Source organism: Toxorhynchites rutilus, chromosome 3, assembly GCF_029784135.1.
Source record: "Toxorhynchites rutilus septentrionalis strain SRP chromosome 3, ASM2978413v1, whole genome shotgun sequence".
Lineage (NCBI taxonomy): Eukaryota > Metazoa > Arthropoda > Insecta > Diptera > Culicidae > Toxorhynchites > Toxorhynchites rutilus.
Window position 1 is genome coordinate 155644539 of NC_073746.1, and position 27598 is coordinate 155672136.

General features: G+C 35.5%; 1 protein-coding gene across 10 annotated transcripts in view; it reads left to right on the forward strand.

Annotated features, from left to right (window-relative positions):
• LOC129778253 (cGMP-dependent 3',5'-cyclic phosphodiesterase-like) overlaps positions 1-27598 on the forward strand; it is a 177604-nt gene that overhangs the window by 15489 nt on the left and 134517 nt on the right. For all 10 annotated transcript variants that reach the window (XM_055785035.1, XM_055785037.1, XM_055785034.1 and 7 more), the window contains exon 3: positions 181-297. In XM_055785035.1, the coding sequence (XP_055641010.1) occupies positions 181-297 (117 nt within the window). The remainder of the gene's footprint in view (positions 1-180; positions 298-27598) is intronic.

Consider the following 27598-nt stretch of genomic DNA (forward strand, 5'->3'; position numbering starts at 1 on the left):
CGACCAAAACGGCGCATATTTGATTTAAAACAGATGATTGTAACTAATTTTATGAACAAATGAAAATTAAAAAAAAAAAAAAAATACCGCAGGACTTTTTTGACAGCCTAATATTTGGAGCTGCATTTGGCTTGTTTTTTATTGGTAGTAAACAAACATTTGTTTATCTTTTTCTTACAGCTGAAACATCTAACCAAATCTCCGTACGTTTTTCTGGTTCCAATCCTACACTCAAGCGAGGAAGGTCTCATCCAAGTTATTAATGATAACATTCTTGATAAGGAAATTCGCTTTTCGGTGAGTACTTAAAATTCATTTATATACTGCGCAAAAATCAACAGCTCAGAACGTCACTAAATTTATATCGATTTGTGTGTAGCGGTGAATCAAGCGAATGTTTTCCTTGGTTTACACAAATGTTTTTGTTCGTATAAATATATACGTTCATTGAAACAAAAAAAAACACAATTATAGACGTTTTGTGCGCACAGGCAGAACGGAATACAAACTAGATTGCTCGGGCTATCCACATTCCATGGGAAGCAATTGGAAAAGTAATTAGTGTTCATCGTATGCCAGGATTCGAAAAAAAATCTATCGTCGAAATCCTTCCGGGGAAACTATCCATGTTTATTTCAGATGAGGAAACAACCATGACGTGTCGAAATAAAATGCCACGACTTTTTTTTCTCCTTGACCACCCTTTATTTCCCTCCTACAAGGGAAAAGGGAAGAGGGCCGAGGGAGTCGGCTTTGTTCATTCTTGCCTCAGTCATTTTGATTCGTTCGACGTGTTCAGCGTTCACCTCATCCATACAAAACATTTCCTCGGGAATCTGTTGAGTCACAATCAGGCTGTAGGTGGAACAAAAAACTGAAGAGAGTTTTCCACACACGTATAATTCGACGGGTGTAGGAAAGTGAATCTAGAAATAATTAGAAAATGGATTTCTACCTCCGTAAGGAGGCACGGAAAGGTCTCGGTCGGGTTGGATCGAAATGAACAAAAGGATTAAATCAGACGCAATGTAGAATGGTGGCTGGGATAGTTGACTCAATTTCCGGCGGAAGGATCAATGCAGGTTTATGTGGTTCTGTTTTCATTAGTGCTAGTATTTTGAGAAACGTTTATTCAACAAAAATAATATGAAGGCAATCACAAACATTATTTCGAGGATCTTCAAAAACTACATTCTATCATAGTTCATGTATGTCTCATTCACAGGAACGAAGGCGAGTTTAATGTAGGAATCTAAATCGGTGTATTCAAGCTCTAAGAAAGTTTGACCGCTCTACCGTATGCGTGATATTGTTTGTACCATTGAGCAGCAAAGGAACCATTGTGAAAACTAGAGAAATCTAAAAATTTTGGTATTTATCATATTTAGAAAAAATACGTTTGCTAGAACCTAAAGTATGATTCATCATCCATTGAATTACTATTTAAGGTATTTCGCCAATCAACACGAGTTTTCGAAAAAAAAATTAATTTCATATTTTTTATTTAGCTGAAACTTTGCCAAATTTTTCCAAAGAAAAAGTGCCGAACAAATTAGGTACGATGCCATTTTACGGTATAAGTTTTTTTAAATGCAATCACGAATAATTTTTGAAAAGAGCCATATTGTCTACAACAACTGGTTTTTCATTTGAACCTGAGCAAATGAAAAATATTTTTTATGGTATTTTAAAATTTGCAGGTTTTTTTTTAACAAAAATTTCTAACTCAAAACTACATAACCTACAAAATTCTCGTCAGAGGATGAAATGTAGGGAATGATTCTTCGTTTTCATTAAAAAATAAAATTTGAAATCATAAAATATAAAATTTGAAAAAAAAATAATAGGAGTGGTTACAATGGTTACAAATTGAATATTCGAAGTATTGCCCATCGCTAGTCACAACTTTTTCCCATCTTTCTGGCAATTCACGGATCCGTTTGCAGAAATAATCGGCCGGTTTGTCGGCTAACCACGAATCGATCCAATTTTTGACTTCATCAAAATTGGAGAAGAGCTGATCAACCAGGCCATGTTGCATCGATCGAAAAAGATAGTAATCGAACGGAGCAATGTCTGGAGAATACGGCGGGTGGGATAAGACCTCCCATTTCAGCGTTTCCAAATATGTTTTGACTGATTTCGCGACACACGGCCGAGCATTGTCTTGCTGCAAAATAACTTTATCGTGTCTTTGCTCGTATTGTGGCCGTTTTTCCTACAGTGCACGGCTCAAACGCATCAATTGTCATCGGGAGAGGTCCCCCAAAATGGTTTCATTCGGTTTTAGCAGCTCATACACTCTGTCCAACATCTAAGACCACCCTGATTATAGTTCGTTGCAACACGAACCCAATGTCCTATCTTTCGGATCATTCCCATTGCTTTTAAACGATCGGATATGGTTTGCTGAGCTACTCCAAATGTATCTACAAGTTCTTGTTGCGTTTGTGACGGATCTTGTTCAAGTAAAGCCTTCAATTCTTCATCTTAAAATTTTGTTGGCGGTCCGGAACGTTCTTCGTCTTCCAAGTCAGAATTATTACTTTTAAACCGTGCAAAACACGTCTTACACGTTCGCTCAGTTGGAGCATGGTCTCCATAAACTTCCACCAAAATGCGATGATTTTCCGCAGCTTTTTCTTCATATTGAAGTAATGAAGTAACACTCCCCGCAAAACACTCTCGTTGGTACGAAATTCGATATATTCGAAGTGGCAAAAAACTATGCTGTTTACGTTAGACATATACTGAAAAAGACGCGCAATGAAAGTAGCTTTCCAACGAATGTCTGGAAATTTGATTCACTGGAATAGTAATGAAGTTACGCGATTTGTTGTAAAACCGAAGAAACTTATCGGTACACCTAATATATTTAAAAAGAATAAATTAATTTTTCTCAAAAACACGTTTTTTTAAATTTAGAAAAAACATGTATGAATTGCCCATCAATTACCAACAAGTCGATCCATACAACGAAAGAAGGGCACTGCTGCAGGGAAAAAGTTTTTCTAACAGCACCTTTCACGTGTTTTCTTTGGAAAATTACTACGAATGTTTCAATAATTACATTTTAGTGTGTAGATTATCGCGATTGACATATTCTGCAGTTTTTTTTCTATTTAGAAACACGTCAAGAACATGCCAACGCATGAATTTACATACAAAAATTTTACGAGTGAAACATTATTTTCATACAAAAATGCCTTTTATTTCAGAAACTATAAACGATGATAAAAAACTAAAATTTTCATTGACATTTTTTTATGAAAATTCAAGTAATGTCCTACATTTCATATTCTGACGAGAATTTTGTAGGCATTATAGTTTTTGAGTTGAAAAATTTTGTAAAAAATGTGCAAATTATCAAATGCCATCATTTTTCATTTGCTCAGAATCCAATGAAAAACCAGTTGTTGGAGACAATATGGGCTTTATTGCGTAAAAAATTAGATTTTTGAAAGATGTGGGTTTTGAGATATTCCAGTTTTGAAAAAAAATATTTTTTTTTGATAATTTCGGACAGATTATAATGACTCAGTAAACCAGAAGTCGCCATAGTAAGCGTGTTCGAAGTTGGATCGAAGACAGCATCTAAACACAATGGTATACAACTTCCACTCGTCGGTTATTTTCGCCCATTACTCGTATAATTGGGAGTATATGTGTTTTCCTATCTATTGATAGTAGATTTGCTGCAAAAAGGAGAGTGGGTAATAGACTACTCTCGTGGAAAATTCTGAAAAAAGTTACTTTTGATTTGGCCTCTGTATTTCTCTTTTTTTGTCTAGAAATTCGAAAAAATCTATTGTTTTTCTTCATATTTCTTTAAACATTTAAACAAATATTTAAACACTCGACAAAAAAATAGAGGAATAGAGTGTGAAGTCGGAAATGTGATGTTTGACATGCTGACACTTCGTGAAAAATCAACGCATATCGATGGGATGCGCATCATTTTGAAGCTACAACTTTCAGGTATTAGAATATTTTACGTTTATCTTGGTGTGTGTAGTAGGTGTAGTGGGCAACAATATCGGGAAGAAATAAAAAATAGATTTTTCTTTGTTTTTTTTCAAGAATATTCTAGACTAACACATTTTTCTGCTAACCAACTCAATAGCAAATCCAATCAACCTTATCAACCAGCTGTCACTTGGTTCCAAGAACGTTCCTGGATCTTCTCACACAGAGATATTTCAGTTTGAATGAAAAATCATCCCTTCGTCTATGATGATGAATAATTCAATAAACAACCATCGCACCGCAAATCGAAAGGCAGTTTTGAAAACTCGAAAATTCTGCACAAGGATGATTTATTACTTTGATGAAAAAAAATATTTAAAGTTTTTGCATCGATTTCAAAAAAGTGCCAACAACAATATTTTTATAGTGGTTTACAAAATCCTCTGTAATTCTGCAAATATCGCAGTAAGTTCTAATGTTTGCAGGTAAATTTTTAGCCTAGTGTATTCCCTAAACATCTGTGAACGTTTCATATTGATACGTTCAGCCTTTTTCTCTAGCCGATTTTTCAAAGTTTGGAGTATATTAGAGGAGCATTTAATCGCAAATCGTATCACAAGTACAAAATCCTACGCGACTCTCAGAATGAACGATTAGTGACTTTCGTCTTTATGAGTTTCTAGGTGAAGAGTGCGTGTATGTGTGGAAATGTGTATGTATATGTGTGAGTATCCTCACTCCTTACAATATTTGTACCTGCAAACGCATGAAACCAGGAATTTTGGTGGAGGCTTGTGCATGGTTTGGGCGGGATTCTGTGCAACCGGAAAGCTCAAGACAGCTTTCATATCATTCAAGGATTACATGCATGTTCTGGAATCCTCTCTCCTACCGTTTTTGTGTGGATATCGTCACAAAAAATTCACAACAATGCTACTATTCATATAAGCTAGGAAACTAAGCAATGGATTAAGGACCAAAAACTTAATTTTTTTGGGCTGGTCGGCTCTCTCTCCAGATTTGAATCCTGTTGAAAATCTTAGAGGATCCTTGTACGCATAATCTACACTGAGGAAAAATGGTACACCACGATTGAAGAGCTCAAGGTCGCAATTTCAGAAACATGAGAAAATATCGAGAAATTCGTTCAGCAGCATTTGGTAAATAGTATTCCAACACGAATTTTCCAGGTTATTAGCCGAAATGGCAAGGTTGCCAATTATTGACATGTAAACCAACCGATCGTTTTGAATTTCTCTTTGATAATACTTCTGAATTTTGAAATGGTCTTATAGAAACTGGAAAGCTGAAATAATCATATTTAAGCACAATAAATAAACAAACAACTCTTTTGAACGAAATTGACGTTAAATATACTTTATTCTAAGCATCCAACAATAAATGTATCTTGTTGAAATTCTAACTGTTTGTTTGGCTACGAAATAGAATCAGAGTGGTCTTATAGAAGTTGGACAGAGTGTATTATTCAATTTAGTGGCTAGCAATCCACTACTTTCCTATCTATCTGACAATTTACGGATTCCGTCGCGAAAGAAATGTTCATCTCTTGCTACTTTTCAAATAGTTTTTAACTCGAACATGATACCGAGCGTTTTCATGATGGAATATTATCGACTCGTGTCTGGTCGCATAAACTTTTCGGGGATAGCTCGCTCCAAACGGATCAACTTTGATTTTCCTGATTGGCCGGGCACACGATCTTGTACGTTTTGGATTGTCGTTGTGAATCCATGTTACGTCCCCGGTAACGTTTCGATGCAATAAAGATTTCCTATTGTGCCATTTGTGACATTTCGAACATGCAAAATCTTCGCAGTAAAAATTTAACTTGGTGTGCAAAGCTCAAAGACTTATAAACAACTTGCTGACTCGGCAAACGATGTTCTGCCATATAATTTATTTCTAGATAATATCGGTTGGTAAATATAACGAATATATTTCAAGAGAGTTGGTATGTTATCGTTCAGATCTGTAAAAATGATTTGAGTGAAGACAAACTCAAAAAATATATTGACCACGCTTATCTGATCAGCTGTTCTCCCGTGATGATGAATTATACGTACGTGGGAAAAACTCTCTTTTATATATAAAGATATGCATTGTCAATTTTTTCGAATTTTTCTAATCATCTCAAATATTTTCCAAAGTACTCTGTCATTCTAATTTGGGTGAAGACAAACTCACAAAATATATGGACGATGCAGGACTGATCAGCCGTTCTGCCGTGATGATGAGTTATACGTACGTGGGACAAACTCTCTTTTATATATAAAGATATTTGTTTGACAGATGTCGACACTTCACGATTCAGCAAAAATCAACTGTCGACGTCGACTATTCATAGCACATAGGGTCATCTTGTGGAAACGGAACGAATTCAGTTGCACACCCAGTACTATTTCCATACTGGCGTACATGATATCTCAAGTTCTGTTGAATCGATTTATTTCAAATTGAGTGTAAACATTTCTCTACCGCATGAAGCAAGATTTCTATTCAATTTTATTATTTAAAGAAAATAGAAATCGTCATGAAAAGGTGCTAAAAACATGTTCTTATTTTTAAACTGTCACCATTTTGATTGAAAACTTTTTTTTTTACTTTTACGTTTATTACCCATTTTTGTCTATTAAGGTTCATTACCTTAGCAAATTACTGATTTGCGGATCAAGAATCTATCGGATTTTCTCATTTGGATAACCATTAGGGTTGAAATCGTGGACGCCAGAGCACTGGTTTTGTTTTTGGACCCTCCTTACTTCAACTCATGGATCTCATCTACTGGAGAAGACGAGTCTTATTATAGAATGCTGAAGACGCTAAACACGAATTAATTTATGTGTTCAACAATTCAGGCAGAAGGCTTAGAACCACCTTCTCGTATACAAATAATAATAAATAATAATGAATAAATAATAAATAAGAACCATTTTTCTTATATAAATAACGGTTATTAGTAACATTCGTAATAACACCCTCGAAGGGTACTACTGTGTGATTTACAATTTATAGAATCCATAACATGTAACATGTACACGATTAAAACCCGGCTCTTAGCTGTAATGCTAATGAGCCTAAATAAATAAACAAAGGGGATAAAAAAACACCCCCGATTCATTTTTTAATGGATAATGCATTGATTTCCCACCGATTACAATTGAGCATTACGTTTGAGTACAACTTCAAAAACATCATTCGAATATGAACTGCACGAATAAATAAGGTTTCGATTCTCTTTAAAAATTAGGCTTGGAAACATCGCTATATTTGCATTGAGTATGAGAAAAGTGCAACAATATATCGAGGCAGCGTGAATAAGGTGCAACATGAAATGTGGTAATTCGTTATAAGTAATAATTCGTTGCAAAATTATTTCTTTAGGTGGCCATACACTATTTCTTCGGAGGTCTAATATTTGACACTTTCGACAGATAAAGTTTGGTTTGAATTTCGAACAAACACTATTTTGTTTACCACTCCTCAATTATCAACAATGGCAATCAATGTCAAACATCGAATGGAAAAAAAATTGACTGCAATATTTAAGGTAACCTAACCATGTATAGACAGGTTTGAAGAACAGACCGAAACAATATTTTATGTATCCGATAACTGAATATTTGCTTGTCGTGTTTTGTGTCGAATTTATTTGATCAGTACACGTTGGTCAAATTTTATCTGTCAAAACGAGTCAAATATTTGGCTTCGGTTAAACAGTGCATGAGCACCAATAAAAAAAGGTAATCTCGAATTTCAAAAAGTTACCCCATAAAAATAAAAATACAAAAATTTACAGATTCTTCGATTCAGTTTTGCAATTGCAAAAATCGTAGATGAACCAAAACACGTGTAAAAGCGGTTGTCAAAAATTAACTAAACATTCAAAATAACCGTACTTGTTACCATAATGAGACACATGAGTACCAACATAATGCCACGAAAAATTTAGAATCGAATATACGTAACCCGCGTAAATTCGAAAGTCGCGATACTTTTTGAACAGGCCTCGTATATTCAGTATCCTATGGCCATGAGTGCTCTCTTGATAAGTTCGTGTAACTGCTGTAGTGAACTGATCTCATTGGGTGCTATGTTCTGCCTTTGTATAAGAAAGGGAAAGGAGAATGAGCAAGTGCACTCGAAGAAGTGAAACGGGCTTTTTAACCCCCCTGTACTCGCGTGCAAAGTCATAACACGTATACTCGCGCACGGTGTCACAGACCGAAAATTGAACTTCTCTGTAATGTTGCCATTGTGTATTTTTCAGGCTTTATTGGCATTTATTTGAAGAAGAGGGTATGATTAAATGAAAAAACTCCAAAAAATATGTTTTCCTCGTCTTTATTATGTTTTAATAGTCACCTAATTCAGCCTCCTCAAAGCAGTGTAATTTTTGATCCTCCAACACAAATAACGAAATTCGATTTTTCACTGTTATTAATTAAAAGTAAGCAACTGACTATAATTCATGTAAGTATAAAGAGCTATAAAATAACATAAAAACGTATTCATCGATTGTGGTTTTATTGGAGTAAGAATCAGAACATAGCATAACTGCATGCTTGAAACAAACATATTTGTTACATTTCATGCAGTTGTTCCGTGTTTTTCGGGTCTTTTATCGAATAGAAGAATGTATAACGACCTTTAGATAATCACCAGATGATAAAAGTTCTGGAATATAACGTTTGCATATTTCTAAAATTCTCTGTATTCTTGGTAAACTAAGAATTAATGCCTTTTTTTAGATGGGGTATAAAAAGATTATATAAAAGGATTTCTAGCAACTTCCTTTTCTTTTTCTTGTTTTCTTGGATTGTAATGGACAATCCATTATAAAAAAATATCCCCGAAACTGTAACTGTAACTGCCATAAGCTACCGATCAGTTTATAGTTTACTGTTCACAATTCTTCCACGAGTGAAATTCTTTCACAAGTGTGTATGTGTATGACTTTTATATTTAGCGAATAATAGAGGCGAATGAACTGCAAAGTTTAAAGCCTCTTAAAAACAAAGAAAGAAGAAGAAGAAGCGAATAACTATACGAGTGCTCCCTTGGCCGAGTGGTTAGCGTCATAACTAACATGCCGGGTGTTCGGGTTCGATTCCCGTTCTGGTCGGGGGAATTTTTCGTCAAAGAAATTTCCTCCGACTTGCACTGTGATCACGCGTATTCTAGAGCTTGCCACTCAGAATGCATTCAAGGCGTGTTATTTGGCATAGAAATCTCAACTAAGTACTAATAAAAATGACGCAAGTAATACTACGTTGAGACGGCGAAGTTCCTCTAGGAACGTTAGTGCCATTGAAGAAGAAGAAGAAGAAGAATAACTATACGAAAGTCAAACATTTATATTTTGCTTTTGAATGTATGAATCTAACGACGAATATATCGCCGAATAGTTAATATATGGATCCGTTCAATCCAGTTACAAAAGGGACTAAAATCAAATAAGAATAGTCCGGTAATGATCTTCTGCATTATATTCAATAAATGTTCCACGCCACTAACATTAATTTATACATTTCATTCAACAATATAATATGAAAAAAGGCACTTGTCCAAAAAAGTTACTCCTATACTCGCGTCGGTTTGTCAGACCGAAAGTGTTAAAAAAGTGGCACACGTCCCGACATGCGATACGCTAAACGATGACGAACGACGAATAACCAAGCTAGAGAGAATCGCAAAGTCGTAGTGTTGATATTTTCTGAGAAATGAACGAATTATTGATTTCTCGGTCTGACAGATCAATGTGCGAGTATAGGAGTGTTAAGGAAGACATATATGGAGAACGTAATATTAAGATCGCGATTATTCAAGCTTTCATAATCTGATATACGTGAGTATACCCTTTCGAACTTCTAAATCAGCAACCAATTAAATTCATTAATTGCATATTTTACATAACCAAACAACATGCTCGATATTGTGACATCTTGGACCACAATTGCATAAATTGTTTGTAACAAAACCTACACGATAAAGACGTGAATTAAGCCCGAATTAATTGAACTTTGGGGATAATAGAGTAAAATCATCTTCCAAGATCATCCCTCCATTGATTCTGCCAATTTATAATTGCCTGTTTGTCCGAAAAATGGAAAATAACTCGTGATACGCATAGACTCACATTGTGAGCTAACGCCGAGTTGTAGGCAAAGGGATTGCTCGTTGCGTCGGAGAGAAAAGTGAGTGGTTAGTGCGATCGAAAAAACATACCCATTTTAATCGTCAAATTGTTTATTTTTTTCGATATCTTCTGTTCGTGTTTCAAGCTGAATAAATTTCCTGTCTGATGGTATATAACACAACATATTTCAGAATAACGATATTGAGTAATAAGCGTTTGAAATCTCTTAATAAATCGTTACATTTTTCGTAGAGTGACCCTCCTATATAGAAATCGAAGACATAGTCCTATGTAAAAAAAAATGGCACTCAGTAATTTCTTCATCTGAAGTCGATTTTTGACCAAAAAAATCTTGGGATAGCTGTAAATATCGACGTTTTATGTAGTTTTAAGACTTTTGGCATAAAAAAATGTTGAAACCCGCCGATTTCCGGCATTTTTTTGGTTTTTAAAAAACTCAAATTTTAACGTTTGCGACACTAGTAAATGAAGTCCGATTGAGCTAATATTTTACATAGGGTATTTCATAGTGCAAACCAATATTTCAGGAAGTCCCATATGAAAAATCAAGATGACCATTTTCCTTGGTACTCTAAACTATACGTTTTGCCTCGTATTCCGAAAAACGAATAAGTCTCAGAGAGTCGATTTTTGAAGAAAACAAAATTCTCGCGATCACGGTAGATTTCGACATTTTATACAATTTGAAGACTTTTGGCATCAAATAAATTTTCTATACAATATACATCTCTGGGAGCGGGGACCGACACTGATATTGTGCAAATGCTCTTGATGCGTGCTGAATGGAAAGCGTAGCAAGAACAGTTCGGGACTCAACGTGTTAAATTCGATGATGATTTTTTTCCATACATTCATTGTCACCCTGCTCTACTTGTGATGTGGCCGTTTTTCCACAGTTCTCGTTACAATCGCATCAATTGAATTCGATAGCGTTCCCCAGAAATGGGTTTCGAGTTTCAACAATTGGGTCAAATAATTCCGACCTGGATCCACAACATAACCTACGCAGCATGATTATTAGTCGTCGAAGCTTATTATTTCGAGAATATCCAAAGCGTCAAAGATCATGGGTAAATGCAGGTTACCATCAATATCGCCGGCATGGATGAATCGCTTTGAACGGAAGACAATGCTTTTTGTTTAGTTGAACCAGAATGGTAAGATTCATTATGAGCTGCTGAAACCTGACGATATCAACAGAAAATTTTCAATTTGAGTATTTGCTAGAACATTTGAATAGGCAATGTAAAGTGCTATTGCTCCATAATGGTGTTTCATCACAAATTGCAAAATCGACCATAGAAGTGATTTAGATGTTTAGTAGTTTCGCATGCGTTTTAACCACATGAATTAGCTTCATTATATTACTAAAAGATTTGCATAGATGGATCACGCAATTGCCGAGCAGCACCTCGCTTCTTACAGAATCATCTGTTTTCGTTTATAGCAAGACTGGTTAAACATTGCATTGACGAATAGCATACGTCAACTCATCATTGCGGCGCTCCCAAAGCTGTATAGGCACACGAAACGTAAATCAAAACCATTATAAATTCACATGTTTGGGCATATTTGCGACCAAGTTAAAATGTGCAGAAAATTATCCATTAAATTAAACACATCCACGCGTATTTTATTCAATCGACTGATTTCATGTATATGCAAAAAAACAGTTTGTGGCTTTTATCTAAGCGGGAGGATCAAAACATTTGATAAAGGCATTCCAATCTGTTTCGCCGAACTGATAAAGTATGTCTACGTAACTGAATCCACTGCTAGATCTGATTTGCGCTATTATGAAGTATTACGACAATCAATATAGATTAGATGAGCACTCTGAATCCAAAGATACATTGAAGTAGTAAATCAATATTTGGAAAAACTTCCACTCATGGTCGGTTCGCAGTTGAATCAAACAGATAATTGAAATTCATGGAGTTCGCTGGAACGATAAACTTGTACTCGGCTAAATTGCTCCGTTCTATGTAAGCATCCAATTAAAAAAAGGTTCTGATGTTTTCAAATTTTTAAATTACTTGCACCCAAAAAAGCATCCCTTCAACTAACACCAGCTGAAATTCACACCCGAATCAATAATAGTCCCAACTTGGGGAAACAAAAAAGCACAAAGTCATCCAAACAATCAAAGTTTGTATAGGGCGAAATGGGGCTGCTTTATGTGTCGGAAGATTAAAAACCTCTCATTATATGGACAGAATGAGGCAATTACAGTTTTTTTTCGTTCTCGTTGTGAACAACCATCCCTTCGGGAGCCTCTAATCCCAGGGGAATCATGGAAGAGCTTTGCAGCGAAGTTTGATCATTCACTCTCTAACAGGGTAGGGGGATGTTGTGAGCGGAAAAAGGAAAAAATAGCTAAGCTTTGAAGGGAACCGGAAAAAGGACTCGTCCAGTGTGCACATTGTAAGCTTCTTCGATGTCAGTATAATTGGACGGCTATTTGTTGTGGTGCCTTTTTTGTGGCATAACTGGAGTCCAAGGATAAATTGATAGCTTAGTTCGAGATAGAGTATTTTCGTACATCTCTCTCGCTTAGGAGATGTCCTTCAAAATTAAGTGTTATTTTCGTGGAATTCAATTGGAATTCATTGATCATTTTAAACATTTTTTTATGCTGACTGACCACAACGATTTCCCCTTGTTAATCGGCGTCATTGAGGGCACACTATATTTAGTTAGACTTGAGACTATTCTGCGCAATAAAAAACAGAAACATGACGGCAATATGCCAACAACTATTGATTATTGGATGAGAGTATTCTCGAGAGGCTAACACTTAAAAATATGTGAGACTTCGCAAAAGTAATGGAAAGTAAAACAAAGTAATGTTTCAACGCCTCTTATGGATCCTCATGTTAAATACATTTGGAATGAGCACGTGTTTCGATTAAGCTAAGTTCAGCAACTGCAAATGTTGAACCGGATTCAGGTAACTGATTTATTACTATAGATGAGGCGGAATTTGCTTTACTGCTTCAACAACTGCGAATATAGAAGCAAGCGTAGAATAATAGATCTAGCTTTAACTGCCTTTTACAGTCTATTAGTGGAACTTCCATAAAATGAACAGTAATTCTGCTCCCGTTCTGAATACGGTTTCTAGCGTAAATCGACGCACAGTGGTCCCTCAGAAATTCTAGGTGAAATTAAATAGAAAAATAAATGGAAATCTTGAATGGCCTTGAAATTTGGTGTATGGGGCTTTTCGAAGGTGCTGAATCTATTTTTGAGTCATTTTGGTTATGAAATCCAAAACAAGGGAGAGGGGGTAAAATTTGAAATTTTCTGAAAAAACACGTGTGGGGTGTCTAAATATATGTTTTCAAACTTTCCGAAAACGTTTTCAATATTCTTTTTACCCAAAACCCAAAAGGGGGTGCAAGGGAGGGGATAAAATTAAAAAAAAAATCAAAAAAACACGTCTGGAGTACCAAAATATTTATGGCATTTTTTCGCAAAGTGGTCGGTTGCGGGCGGAAGTCATAAAGGGAAAGTCTAGAGGGGACCCTAAGGAAGACATTTCGCTATAAAAAACTTTGGAGGTTTTTGGAGGATTTTTTGTAGGTCTACTTTTGTTTAAATTCAATGTAGAAAATATACTTACTTTCAAACATTTATTTCACAGCTTCAAAATTTTTTAAACTAAAAACGGAATACAAATTATAAATCAGCATAAAATTCTCTATCCAGAACACCATCACATTATTTTTTAACGTATTTTGTAGCACTTGTGCAAAATTTGCAAAACATGCGTGTTTATCGCTACACTGGTTCACTGCATCAAACACTACGTTGCCACGTCGTTATCGCAACGAAAATTTTCACGGACACTGTTACCATATGTGATACTAGATGTCTTGAAGGTTATAGAACAAAACAAGACTATTCATTCGGTCAGGCATTGTTGTTCATTTTTCTATTTAATGCCACCTAGAGTTTCTGAGGGACCACTGTGCGACGTATCGATAATAATTCTAGATGGATTACGTGCGGATTGCCATTGGCGATGAGTCCGATAGCAGATAATATGGAATGTTTGATCACGGATTGGGGTAGAGAATATTTCACAATATCAAAGATAACCGAAACTGATGGACCGAATCAATGAAAATTTAAACAGTTTTTTGAATAATTCAGTTCAGCCGTTTCCGAGAGAACTGAGCCACAACATTGTGTGTATGGTTAAGAAAAAAAGTTGAGTTTTTTTCTAGTCGGTTGGTTGGCTTGGCAAATTGGTTTTTCCCGCTTGATTTTATAGTATAGTAGAACCCCGATTATCCGCAGAATAGTCGGGCAAGGTCACCGCGTATTTATAACAAAAATCGCGGCTAACGCAATAATGAACTAAAAATAGAGTGCAAACACAAAAAAGGACATTTCAGCATGAACATTATGTTTCATCAAAACAGAAATCATCAAAATTTCCAACTATAAGTTCGTCTGCACCAGTGGTCAGAAAACGTGAATACCAAAACAAAAGAGAGTGATAATTCTACCACTCACTGGCAAATTCCAGGGAGGTCTACATATTTACTATGGATCTCGCTTTCGCGAATATCGGGGTTCTACTGTAATTGTAACTATTTATTTGATCGCTGTTTGAACCCGCTAAGAATCAGCTGGGTGTGAATTAATATGTTTAGCGTCTATTAACCCCTCGCCATATTATTTAATTTTAAACAGCATGGACCTAACACGAACAGTTCATGTTCAATTGAGGGGCCTGAGTTTTGAACTCACGAACGATCGCTTACTAAGCGAACGCGCAACCAATGTGGCTACGAAGACCCACGTTCGACTGAAAATATCTTTCTTTACCAAGCTTAGAAATAAAAACAAAAATGCTGTTCAGAAAGTAATAAATGCTGGTGCAATTCAATAAGCAATTCGATGAGAATCACTAGCGAATAGAATCTAATTTATTGATTGATTATTGTACGTGTCATATAAAAACGTTTTAGATTTGATTAAATATTACCTTCAAAAGTTTCAGTTTGTTTTCGATAGTACGTTTGATCAATTCCACCCCGGTGATCAATTTGCTCCCAAAGGACGGTACATCCGTTAGACTTGGTAAGAACATGGTTGTACAGTTTTCTTGCACGGTTTTTGGCCCCAGGTTCTGTTTCAGTGTCGTGTTGGGATGTTTGCTGGCATGGTACGACCGAAATCCTGCTCGCTTACAGATCTGCCGAACTGCGCTGTGCACACTGCGGCGAACCTTTTCGACAAAAACCAAAATTTTTTAACTCAAAAACTATAATACCTACAAACTTTCGGTTTCGTTTAAATTTTTGAAAAAAGCATTTTCAGTTTTCTTTGAAAAATTACTATTAATGTTTTATTTGTTATATTTTTGTGTGTAAATTATCACGATTTACGTGTTTTGTATTTTTTTTATTTAGGAACATCTCCCGATGTATGATGACTTGATGGTAATTGTAAGGGCTATTCATATGTATTTTTTAGGATTTAAAAAATACGTTTTTTTATTTTTATTTTTTTATGAAAATTTTAGAGGCGAATGAACTGCAAAGTTTGAAGCCTCTTAAAAACAAAGAATCAACCATTTTATGAAAATTGAAATAATTTCCTACATTTTATTCCTTAACCAAAATTTTGTAGGTATTATAAAGCCTGTCCACGTTATATTTCGGACACTTTTCTTTCAGTGTAGTTTATGAAATATTTCACTAATCAATGAAATATTTCACTTACATGACAGCTGAAACCCTCATCTTTGTTTCGACGCGATCTCGCCAAAAAGCTAAAACTGCCGAAGAGTACCGTGTTTAGTGTGTGCAAATCTTTTGACCAGCGCTTAACTGTGGATTGGAAGGTTGGAAGCGGAACAAATTGAAAAGTATGCTCCCGACAGATGGACCGGAAGATGGTTGCCATTATTGAGAAACATCCTAACCTTTCAGTTAGAAATGAGGCTCCAAAAGTTGGAAAATTAAAATCATATGTACAAAAAGTTAAGCAGAGGCATGGACTGAAGGCGTACAAATTGAAAAAGATGCCCAATCGTGATGATAAGTAAAATTTCACTGCAAAAAGCCGTGCTAAGGTGCTCTATACCCAGTTTTTGCAAAAATGTTCATGCACCATAATGGACGATGCAATTTATGTTCTCGAAGACTTCAAACAGTTTCCGGGTCTCGCTTTTTATACTGCAATGCGAAGGAATGCCGTAGCCGAGTGATTCCGGACCAAGAAGCAGTCTAAATTCCCCAAAAAGTACTTGGTTTGGCAACCCATATGCAGTTGTGGCCGAAAATCCAAATCTATCGTCTCTAGATGTCTACGAGAAGGAATGTCTCCAGAAGCGGTTGCTACCATTCATAAGAAACCACGACTCTCCATCGTTTTTTTTTGGTCAGATTTGGCCCCTTGTCACTATACGAAATTCATCCTGGAATAGTATAATGCAAATGAAGTCAAATACGTGCCAAAAACAGCAAATCTACCGAACTGTCCAGAACTTCGCTCAGTGGAAAAGTACTGGGCTCTGATTAAGCGAAAACTATTCGAAACTAAGAAGAAAGCGAATGACATTAATGATTTCAAGAGGAGATGGAAAAGCGCGTCAGCATATCTGAGCAAATCTGAGGATACTGTACGCAACCTAATGGCAGATGTTCCCAAGAAAGTTCGTGAATTTGACAGACAACGTAATTAACATCGAAGTAACCCTTCCTTGTTTTAGATATAAGTCTATTTTACTGAAATAAACAATCGGTTTAGTTGTATTACATGAATTTTTGTTTTACTGGCATCATCTTGGTGTCCGAAATTTAACGTGGACAGGCTTTGACGAATTTCATGCTAACTCGACTGGTCGTTGGCAGCACCATCTCAGATAGCAGCGAAACGTTGTGGGCAGTGTTGCCACATTTAATCTGTACCAGAGGGGTCAAATATCTTTCTCATTTGTACTTTTTTTTCAAAAATCTATACCAAAAATCTGTACCATCGAATATATTCGTTGTAGAGAAAAAAATGTATTAGCATTAAAAAAATACTCATTTATTTACTACAAATACTACATTTACATTTGCAAGTCATTCATGTGTTTGATGATGTTTATACATTTTTCTTTGAATCTAGATTGCATACAATCATTTTTTTAAATTTTCGAGCTGCCACCACGATGTTTGGCCATAGGATTTGGCCAACTCAAAATAGCGTTCATCGTATCGTTGCTGAGCCGAATTCGAAGCTTATTTTTGTTCTGATTATATTCAGAAAAAAATAGTGACAACGTTACGAACAAGGTATCGAAGCGCCGGAAAGGCGAGCGATCCGTCAATTCTTATTTGGCATTCAATTTGTGATTTCCTTACATAGTAATTTTATCTTTAGGCTACAGAATTAATTCTCCACATCTTGTACATTCTCATTGTAGAATCTTGGAAACGGTTCTAGAACAACGTTAATGCTATATAGTCAAATTGGGATAGTTTCTGGAATTTAATAAGTCGAATCATCAAAATCGAATCTTTTTCTCATCGTTTGATCGGCTCCACGAAAAAAAACTGCGACAAATATCCTTTGAAGCAACTTTGCACACTTGAATTATTCAATAAAGAATTAGACTATTCAAAAAGCCAAATTTACGCTTGATTTTTTACGAAAAATGATAACTCAAAAATGTTTTACTCGTTACTTTTTTGTGTGTGAATTCTCGCGTATGACATGTTCTTGACATGTTTGTGAATAGAAAAAAGATAACTATTTACGTACAAATGTCACGAATTAAAATTTAATAGTAATTTTTCAACGAAAAACATGGAAAAGTTGTTGTTCGAAAACCTTTTTCCCTGTAAAAGTACCCATCTTCCAATGTTTGGGTGACTTGTTGGAAATAGGATGGGCTATTCATATCTTTTTTTTTCAGAATTTTAAAAATGATGTTTTCGAGAAAAATGAATTTTAACTGTCTTAATATTTTTTTTCAATTAATTTTTTTTCCAAAAATTTACTTGATATTTTTAATAAAAACATGAATAACTCCCTACATTTTATTCCTTGACCAACATTTCGTAGATCTTATAGTTTTGAAAGTAAGATTTTTCGAAAAAAAGTTGAATAAACCTCAGAATTTCAAAAAAAATCTCACACAAAATCTATCAGACCTACAAGATTTTAGTCAGAGAATGAAATGTAGGAAATTATTTATGTTTCCATTAGAAAATATTAAGCAGATTTTTGAATAAAAAATTAATTGAAAAAAAAATATTTTGAAAATTAAAATTCATTTTTCTCGAAAATATGTTTTTTTTTAATTCTGAAAAATAGATATGAATAGCCCATACAATTTTCAATAAGTCGTCCATACATTGGAAGATGGGCACTTTTACAGGGAAAAAGTTTTTCGAACAACAATTTTTTCATGTTTTTTTAAAAAATTACTATTAAATTTTAATTCGTAACATTTGTACGTATAAATTATAACGATTTACATGCTCTGCTAATTTCTATTCCGAAACATGTCAAGAACATGTCAAACGCGAGGATGCACACACAAAAATGTAACGAGTAAAACATTATTTTTTTTTAGGGGTCTCCAAACAAAAATGCCCTATATTCCAGAAACTATAAAAGATAGAAAGTTGACGTCTGTTGACGTTCATATTTAAATAAGATCTAAGACTTTGTTGAATGCACTATAATCCTATCTTTTTTTTTTTTTTTTATTAAATCGTTTATTTTTACAGGCTCAGTTACATAAGTTTAAAGGAGCCAAACTCCTATTTGTATAGTTACAAGTATATATAAACATTTTTTATTAATTCTAATGTTAATGAAGTAGAGAACCGATTACTCGCGGCTTGCTCGAGTTTAGAAGGGTGACATTTTGTTTCAGGAAAAGGATGGGATATAAGGATATGTTGACAATGTTCACACTCACATTCGCACTCACATTCATCATACTCAATTCATAAGCCTATCTTATATCTAACATGTATTCACATTTCACCTTATTCTATTGTTAGTAAGAAGGGATTTGATTTCTCGCGAAGGGAAAGGAAAAGGAGAATATAAGGATATAAGGAGAATCACACACGAAGATTGATAGCTTTTAGGAAGACATATATTTGGGACATGTAATCAAGGTCTAAACCAGCTAACACATCTCTCACCGGCACATTGGGCTGCCTTCCTCTAGCCCGAAGAGAGTTTTCTAAATTCGATCTGGCAACAAGATACTCCTCGCACGACCAAACAACGTGTTCGATGTCGTGGTAACCTTGGCCACAAGCACAGATATTGCCATCGGCAAGATTAAAACGAAAGAGTAGCGCGTCTAACGAACAGTGATTGGACATGAGTCGAGAGAAGGTGCGAATAAAGTCCCGACTTAAGTCCAGACTTTTGAACCATGGTTTGAGGCTAACCTTAGGGATAATCGAGTGAAACCACCGGCCCAATTCATCTTCGTTCCATTTACGTTGCCAGTTAGCGATGGTATTTTTACGGACTAAAGAATAAAATTCATTGAAAGCGATTTGACGCTGATAAATATCGCCTTCAATTGCACCTACCTTTGCCAATGAGTCAGCCCTCTCGTTACCCGGAATTGAGCAATGTGAAGGGACCCAGACAAAGGTAATGACATAACAGCGTCTGAATAAAGCACTCAAAATTTCTCGTATTCTCTCAAGGAAGTACGGCGAGTGCTTTTCCGGCCTCACTGAACGGATAGCTTCGACAGAGCTAAGACTATCCGTTACAATGTAATAGTGTTCAACAGGTCGTGAGGCGACGCTGTCCAGCGCCCAATGTATTGCTGCCAATTCAGCAATATACACAGAGCAAGGATTCTGAAGACTGTGTGAGGTGCTAAAAAATTCGTTGAACACTCCAAATCCTGTGGACTCGTTTATAGTGGACCCATCAGTAAAGTACATATTATCACAATTGACACGCCCATACTTTGCATTGAAGATCGTAGGAATGATCCCCGATCGATGATAATCTGGAATTCCATGGATTTTCTCCTTCATGAACAGATCAAAATGTACAGAGGAATTGATGTAGTCAGGAAAACAAACACGGTTGGGAGTATACGAAGAAGGATCAACCTGCATGGAGATGAATTCATGATATGAGCTCATGAATCCTGAATGAAAATTTAGCTCGATAAGCTGCTCAAAATTTCCGATCACCAATGGGTTCATAACCTTACACCGGATGAGGAACCGAAGAGATAATAAATTGAAGCGATCTTTTAGTGGGAGTACGCCTGCCAAAACCTCGAGACTCATAATCCTATCTTGACTTTAAACAAAATTAGGATTAGTTGTAATTTTGTCAAAGAAAACATGAAAAAGTTGTTGTTAGAAAAACTCTTTCCCTGTAAAAGTACTCATCTTCTTATGTATGGACGACTTGTTGGGAATTGTGAAGGCTATTTAAATATTTTTTTTAAGAATTTAAAAAAAAATCGTTTTTGGGAAAATTAATTTTAATTTTTAAAATAATTTGTTTTTCAGCGATTTTTTTTTAAATTGGTTTTTTTTATTAAAATTTAAACAATTTCCTACATTTCATTCTTTGTCCCATATTTTGTAGGTATTATAGTTTTTGAGTTATAATTTTTTTTGTAAAAAATCAAGAAATTTTTTTTGTCCCTTTCAAAAAAGTAGTCTAATTCTTTTTCGAATATTTCAAGTATGCAAAGTTGCTTAAAAGACCCATATGTTTACACCCACAACGTTTCGCTTCTATCTGAGATGGTGCTGCCAACTCTTGGGACGAGTTGGCATTAAATTCGTCTTTAGTTTGTGAGAAATTTTTATAATCAATTGAGAGAAAAACTTTGGCTATTTTCAACAAGAAGTCTAACTCTGTTTAGGAGATTTAATGTATGCAAAGTTGCTTAAATGACCAATTTCTTTACATCCGCAAAGTTTCACTGCAATCTGAGATGGTGCTGTCAATGACCTGTCGATTTGGCATTAATTTCATCATATGCTATAAATAGTCGACGGCACCAGCTGAAGTGTCGACATCTGTCAATCAATTGGTTGTGTCCCATTCACCCGAAACACGTTTACCCGAAGCACATTTACCCGAATGTAACGCATACCCGATTGACATTCACCCGAATGTAACAAATACCCGAATGCAACATATATCCGAAGGGACATTTATCCGAATGAACATTTACCCGAATGCAACGTTTACCCGAATGCGACCTTTACCCGAATGGGATGTTTACCCGAATGAAGAAGGAAAAATTCCGACAAATTAGTTTATGAGTTTTGTCGAATCTGCTGTTAGGAAGTTACGAAGTAAACTGAGAAATTGTAATGAGGAAATTCGAAAAAAGTGTTGAAAACTTCGCTGTGTCATTTTTAGAAATTAGTGTAGGCACAATTGACATGCTGTCTTCTTTCCTTTCCGTATTGCTCTTTAAGACCAAGAGATCATTCAGAAATGAGCATGGGTTATGAAATATTCCGAAAATTAAACAGCTAACTTTAACATAAAATCTTTTAATGAAAATGTGAAAAGAATAGATAAGAAAAAATGGTACTTACGTATTTGCCGCCGCAGCGCAATTTTTATCATGAGTTTATTATTTCGTGATGAAATTTATTTTGAGATCGATGTAATGGGGCGAACAAGGATAAGGAATCGAGGTGGCACCAAGCCGCCGAGGTGACGCAATCCGAGTGGAACACAGGTTTGCTTGCGAGAGGCCGCCGCTTCCGACGGCGGGTCGGCGGCCTCTCGCAAGCAAACCTGTGTTCCACCGATTGCCCGGTTTGTTTGAAGCATAGGAGACGATCCTTTAGTCAGGTCTGCATACGTTTACCTGGTGCATTACGTTTGCCCGGTTGATTATCCATGTCATGCATTTTGATAGCCTGGTTGCAAACGTGATGCACCAGATAAACGTATGGTGTCCGACGCTCGTAAACGGGCTGCGTCATCCATAAGAATGGATGGACTTAATAATACGTTATAAAACTGCATTCTTTCACTTTTCATTATTTTGAAAAGGATTTTATTCAATGCAAGTATTTCTCGAATTGTACTTCCCACTGAAAGTATGAGACAAATATGATCTTTATATAACTCTGATCAGAATTAAATATACAAATACAAATACTAATATAGTAAAATTTGTGTATTATTTGAATATATCCTTCTTTTGGGTAAGTGTCCCTTTCGGGTAGATGTTACATTCGGGTAATTGTTACATTAGGGTAACTGTCGCATTCGGGTAAATGTTACATTCGGGTAATTGTTGCATTCGGTTAAATGTCGCATTCGGGTAAATGTTACATTCGGGTAGCTGTCGCTTTCTGGTATTTGTTACATTCGGGTGAGTGGAATTCGGGTGAATGTCTTTCGGGTAACTGTCATTCGGGTGAGTGGGTTTCGGGTAAATGTGACACAATCCAATCAAGTATTGTTTACATGAGTTTTGCACAACAACTTCAATTTTTACTACATTCAAAATGTCGAGTCGAGTTGCGTTACACCATTTGCGGGAAGTTTTGATTTTCTATTTTTTTCTGGATGAAAAGTGCAGCTGAAACGCATCGAATGCTTTTGGAAGTTTATGGTGACGATCATGATTCATGTCAAACGCAAACAAAGCTTGCAGAATGATTGGGAGTAACTCGACAAGCTATTCCTAAATGACTCGTGGCTGCAGGATACATCCAAAAGCAAGAAAGACGTCCAGATTATGTAATCAGACACGAGTCGATAACAATTTAAAAAATGACATTTCGACATTTTTGGTTTGTTACCAAAATCAAACGGGCACTGCACTAGCACTGCACAGCATGATTATCGTTCTCAGAAGCACATAATGTTCAGCTGTAATGGAAGCTATCGTACACATAATTTGACTTCAACCATATTATTCATTGATTTATTATACACTTTCAAGAGGCCATCACTTGAAAATTTGTGAGACTCTAAGTGGGGTATCGAGCCATCTTATGGAGTGGAGTGAGAGAACGAGCATGCGTTCAAGTTTAAGTTCATCATCTGTGAAAGTGAATAGGCTCAAGTGTCTGATATATGACCAGATGTGAGCAGGAATCCAGTATATTGCTTAAACAACAGTGCATGTGGACGCGAACGTGTCTTTAAAACAGATGAATTTATTACTCTACGGCTTCCGATGAGTTGAAACTGGACAGTGAACAACTTAGTCTTTGATTCTTAGACTAAATACGTATATCTGTGAGAGATAAATGTGTTGGAAAGGAATTTATACCTTCTATTTAACAACGTATAAACTTATTGAAAAATAAATTAAGAAAATTGAAATCTTAAACTTGTTAACCAATATTTGGAAATCGTAAAACATGATAGTGATAATGTATCGGCATAAATTATCGTCATAGCTTAATACATTTGAACATGGAATAACAATATCCATTTACCTTTATAATACTCCATAATGTCTTCACCCATGATGTGAGTATATCATCACTCGCAATGAACACGTGAAATTAGTTATTCACATGCTCACGTTTCTTATCGTTCAAAACACACGGTTAGGGCAGTGCGCTGTCAAACGCGTGAGTGCTTCTGCTGGTTTATTCATTATCATCAATTACCCCACCCTCGTTACCCGGGCCATAAAATAATGTGCACAGCATATTGCAAAACAAGTAGCACTTTGACCATCCCGAAAGGCTATTTATCTTACAGCAACACAACACGTTTGTGAACTGCTATCGATTTTATGGCTGGTTCTCATCTCGGTTCGTTCCTGCCTACCGAAAGTAAACAAACTTGATCGGAACGACGACTGCTAGTCAACGAAAATGCGAGCTACGTGCAATCCGAAATCGACATATTGCCACAAGTACCGCTGCTTGATAAACAGCGAAACTCATCCGGATCAGCTAGCAACATAGTCGATTCGGCGCATTGTTTACCAATGTTGTGTGTAGTGCAATGGGAGCTTATGTTGATAAAGAGAACGTGGAATGAAAATGTTCGAAGTTAACAGAACACGAAACAAATATCACAACACATATGGGTGATAGCTCATATGGAGCAGGTTAACAAACCCCCCCCAACCCTAAGGGATCAATTCGAGAGAATGATAGAGTTTATGAGGTGCGTGTGCGTGTTTATGGCAGAAGTAACTTATAACAAAGAAAGCATAAGCACCCTTTTGGAATAATTTGTTTGCCTTATATATACGAGACAAAAAGTTGTTTCATTCACCGATAGACGCAACTATATTATACGAAGTAGCAGCAGTTTTCGATGAATTAGGCTTTTTATGACCGATGAATCAATTCAGCCATTATACGGTGGTTCGTATAAATGTTTTTTTTTCAGATAAGTATAGCAAAATCAGTGTTACGGATTCCCATGGTAACATGAAAATATGCAAGAAAAGCATGTAACACAAATAACCACTATCTAATGTTGCAATGGAATTTTTTGGGTCGCCATTATTTATTTTTACCTTCTCAGCGTGATTCTTCGTAAATTTGAGTGGAATTTATATTGTTATCAATAAATCTACATAATGTATTTCGAAATTTCGTTTTTAATGTTATCTGAAGTTGCTCCCAAACGCAATAAAACTGTCCATAAATCATCACCAGTTCTGATAGTCAATCAGTATATCCATTTCGAATTTGGAACCAACTTTTGACGGGCATTCTCATGGGGTAAACATAACTTTACTTTGACGTGAAGTTTTATCTTAAAAGCCTATCGACGACCAAGCATGTATAGAATAAAATGCTCAAAACGAACAATCAAATCTTTATGGCAAAAAGTATGTTTATGTGTATCAATCAACCAGGAAATTTGGTTTGTGTGTTTGTTTTACTAACTGTGTCAATTTATATATCTTGATAAAAAGAGCGAAAAAATATTGATGTTTATAGTTTTGATGATAAAACGATAATGGCAGAAAATAAACACCCATTACTTTGCGTCGAATGCATCGTATCACCGTAATAAGTCATCTTCGAGAGTATCCCCGTTCCTATCGCTTCCGTTCAATACACACGTTTCACTGCTTTCCATCAATCACGAAATCATCTGTCACGCGCAATTAGGCGCAAATTTCTAAAAATACTTTATCCGTCGTTCTCTCTCTTCTCGACTTGCCGTCGACATTGTCTCGTTTTCACATTTCGTGGTCATTGCTGCCATTAGACAAAAGTGTTTCCATATAGAAAAACCATTTTTCTGCTTCCCATCTCCCAGCCACATCATTTATTTTGCTCGCTGTTACGTTTGGTCGGTTTTCTTGACCGTGAAGGCTGGTGACCATCGCTGACAGCCCAACGGCAAATGTCAGGGATCCATATCGGATCCAGAGACACGAGGGACATTTGCGTTTCGTTCGTCGTTCCTAATGTACCATGTGAAAAATGGGGGGTGTAAGGCCAATCGATGGATGAAATTTCTTTTATGATGTTTAACTTCCGATTTGATGCTCCATTTTTGGTCTGTGAGTCGTAACGGTAGATGATTCGTCACCTAGGCTGTTGGAAGATTTTTGTGTTGAAGGAAAGTTGGAATCTTTCCCTAAATTCCGAGAGTATTTATTTTCGAGACTTTGGAATTGATTTAGCCATATGGAGTGATCAATTTAGAAGTAATGATTCCATTGGAAATTCAATTATTTAGCTCTTATGTATTGTATCACACTGCACAATGGTCCGGGAGATGCATTTGAGTGGAAATTAGCATTTAGAGCATGACAGTTATTCTGTAGACAAAAACTGTCTTCGACAAAGTTGTTATATATGATAGAGCACTCATTTTCATGTTGCCAAAAATAGGGTGACCAACATTTTCGATGAAATAAAAAATATAACTTTCTTGTCTCTATAGATAGAGGTGAACATAGTTCGACAATGTTGTAGTTCCAGTTATTTATAATATCTTTGTAGAACAAAGATTTTTTTTTCTATATCTTGAAATAACCGATATAGCGCCTTTTTCTAATTTGCGTTGGGGTCACCATGACAAAACAGTTTTTTTGCATATTGAAAATTCTACATACAAACTGTCTTGGAAAGTCTTTTAGAGCTTACTAATACAAACATTTTGCGATGCAGAATTCGTCAATATCTCAACTTCACCCAAAGTTATTGATGTTTCTTCCCAAAAAATACGCTCTCTTCAATTGCTTGTCATTCTTTCTGGGGCAAACATAAACAAAGTTTATTGACGGCATTTGAAAGAACAGAGTTCACTCTACATAATGTGTGATACTCAAAACTATGTTATTTTTCGTGTTTGAGTAAATTAAAATTGAAATCATGAGTTTTTGGGTAAAAAACCATCAAAAACTTTGAGTAGGATTGATCTTGATAAGCTCTAAAAGTCGTACGAAGACAGCTTTGATGTAGAATTTGAAATATAAAAGTTAGAGCAAAAAAACCGCTTTTCCATGGTAACCCTAACGTAATTTAGGAAAAAAGCGCTGAATCGATTATATTAAAAGATAGAAAAAAGGTTTGTTCTACAAAGTTAGTTAAAATAATTGGGGCTACAATATTATCGAACTATATTTATCTCTATCTATAAAGATAAGAAAGTTAGATTTTTTATTTCATCGGTAATTTTGGTCACCTTATTTTTGATAACATAAAAATGAGCGCTCTATCATATGTAACAACTTTGTCGAAGCCAGTTTTTGTCTAAAAAATAAATATCTCTCACAAAGTTGTTTTTTAACTAAGTTGCATTAGGGTAACCATGAAAAAACCGATTATTTTACTCTAACTATTATATTTAAAATTCTACATTAAAATTGTCTTCGTACGACTTTAAGAGCTTATCAATACCAACATTTTGCGATGCAGAGCTTGTCAATATCTTTATCCTGTTCAATGTTATTGATGAGTTTTCTCCCAAAAACTCTTGATTTCAATTTTAATTTACTCAAATACAAAAAATAACACATATTTGAAAATCACATATTATATAGAGTGAAAAATATTCTTTCAAATTCCGCCAACAAACATATTTTTGGGAAGAAATATCAATAACTTTGAGTGAAGCTGAGATATTGACCAGTATGTAGAATTTGAAATATAAAAGTTAGAGCGAAAAAAAACAATTTTTTTCATGGTGACTCTAACACAACATAGAAAAATGGCGCTATATCGGTTATTTCAAGAGATAGAAAAAACTTTGTTCTACAAAGATATTTTAAATAACTGAGACTACAACATTGCCGAACTATGTTTACCTCTATCTATAGAGATAAGAAAGCTAGAATTTTTATTTCATCGAAAAAGTTGGTCACCCTATTTTTGGCAAGTTTTTGTCTAGAGAATAACTGTCGAGCTCTAACGGGTGTTAAATAAATAATGCGAATTTTTTCAATACCTTTCAGTAACTCAAATAAAGAGCGTAAAATTTTCTTTCTCCAAGAAAATTGCTCTTTGAGCTCCCTAGAAACAGTAG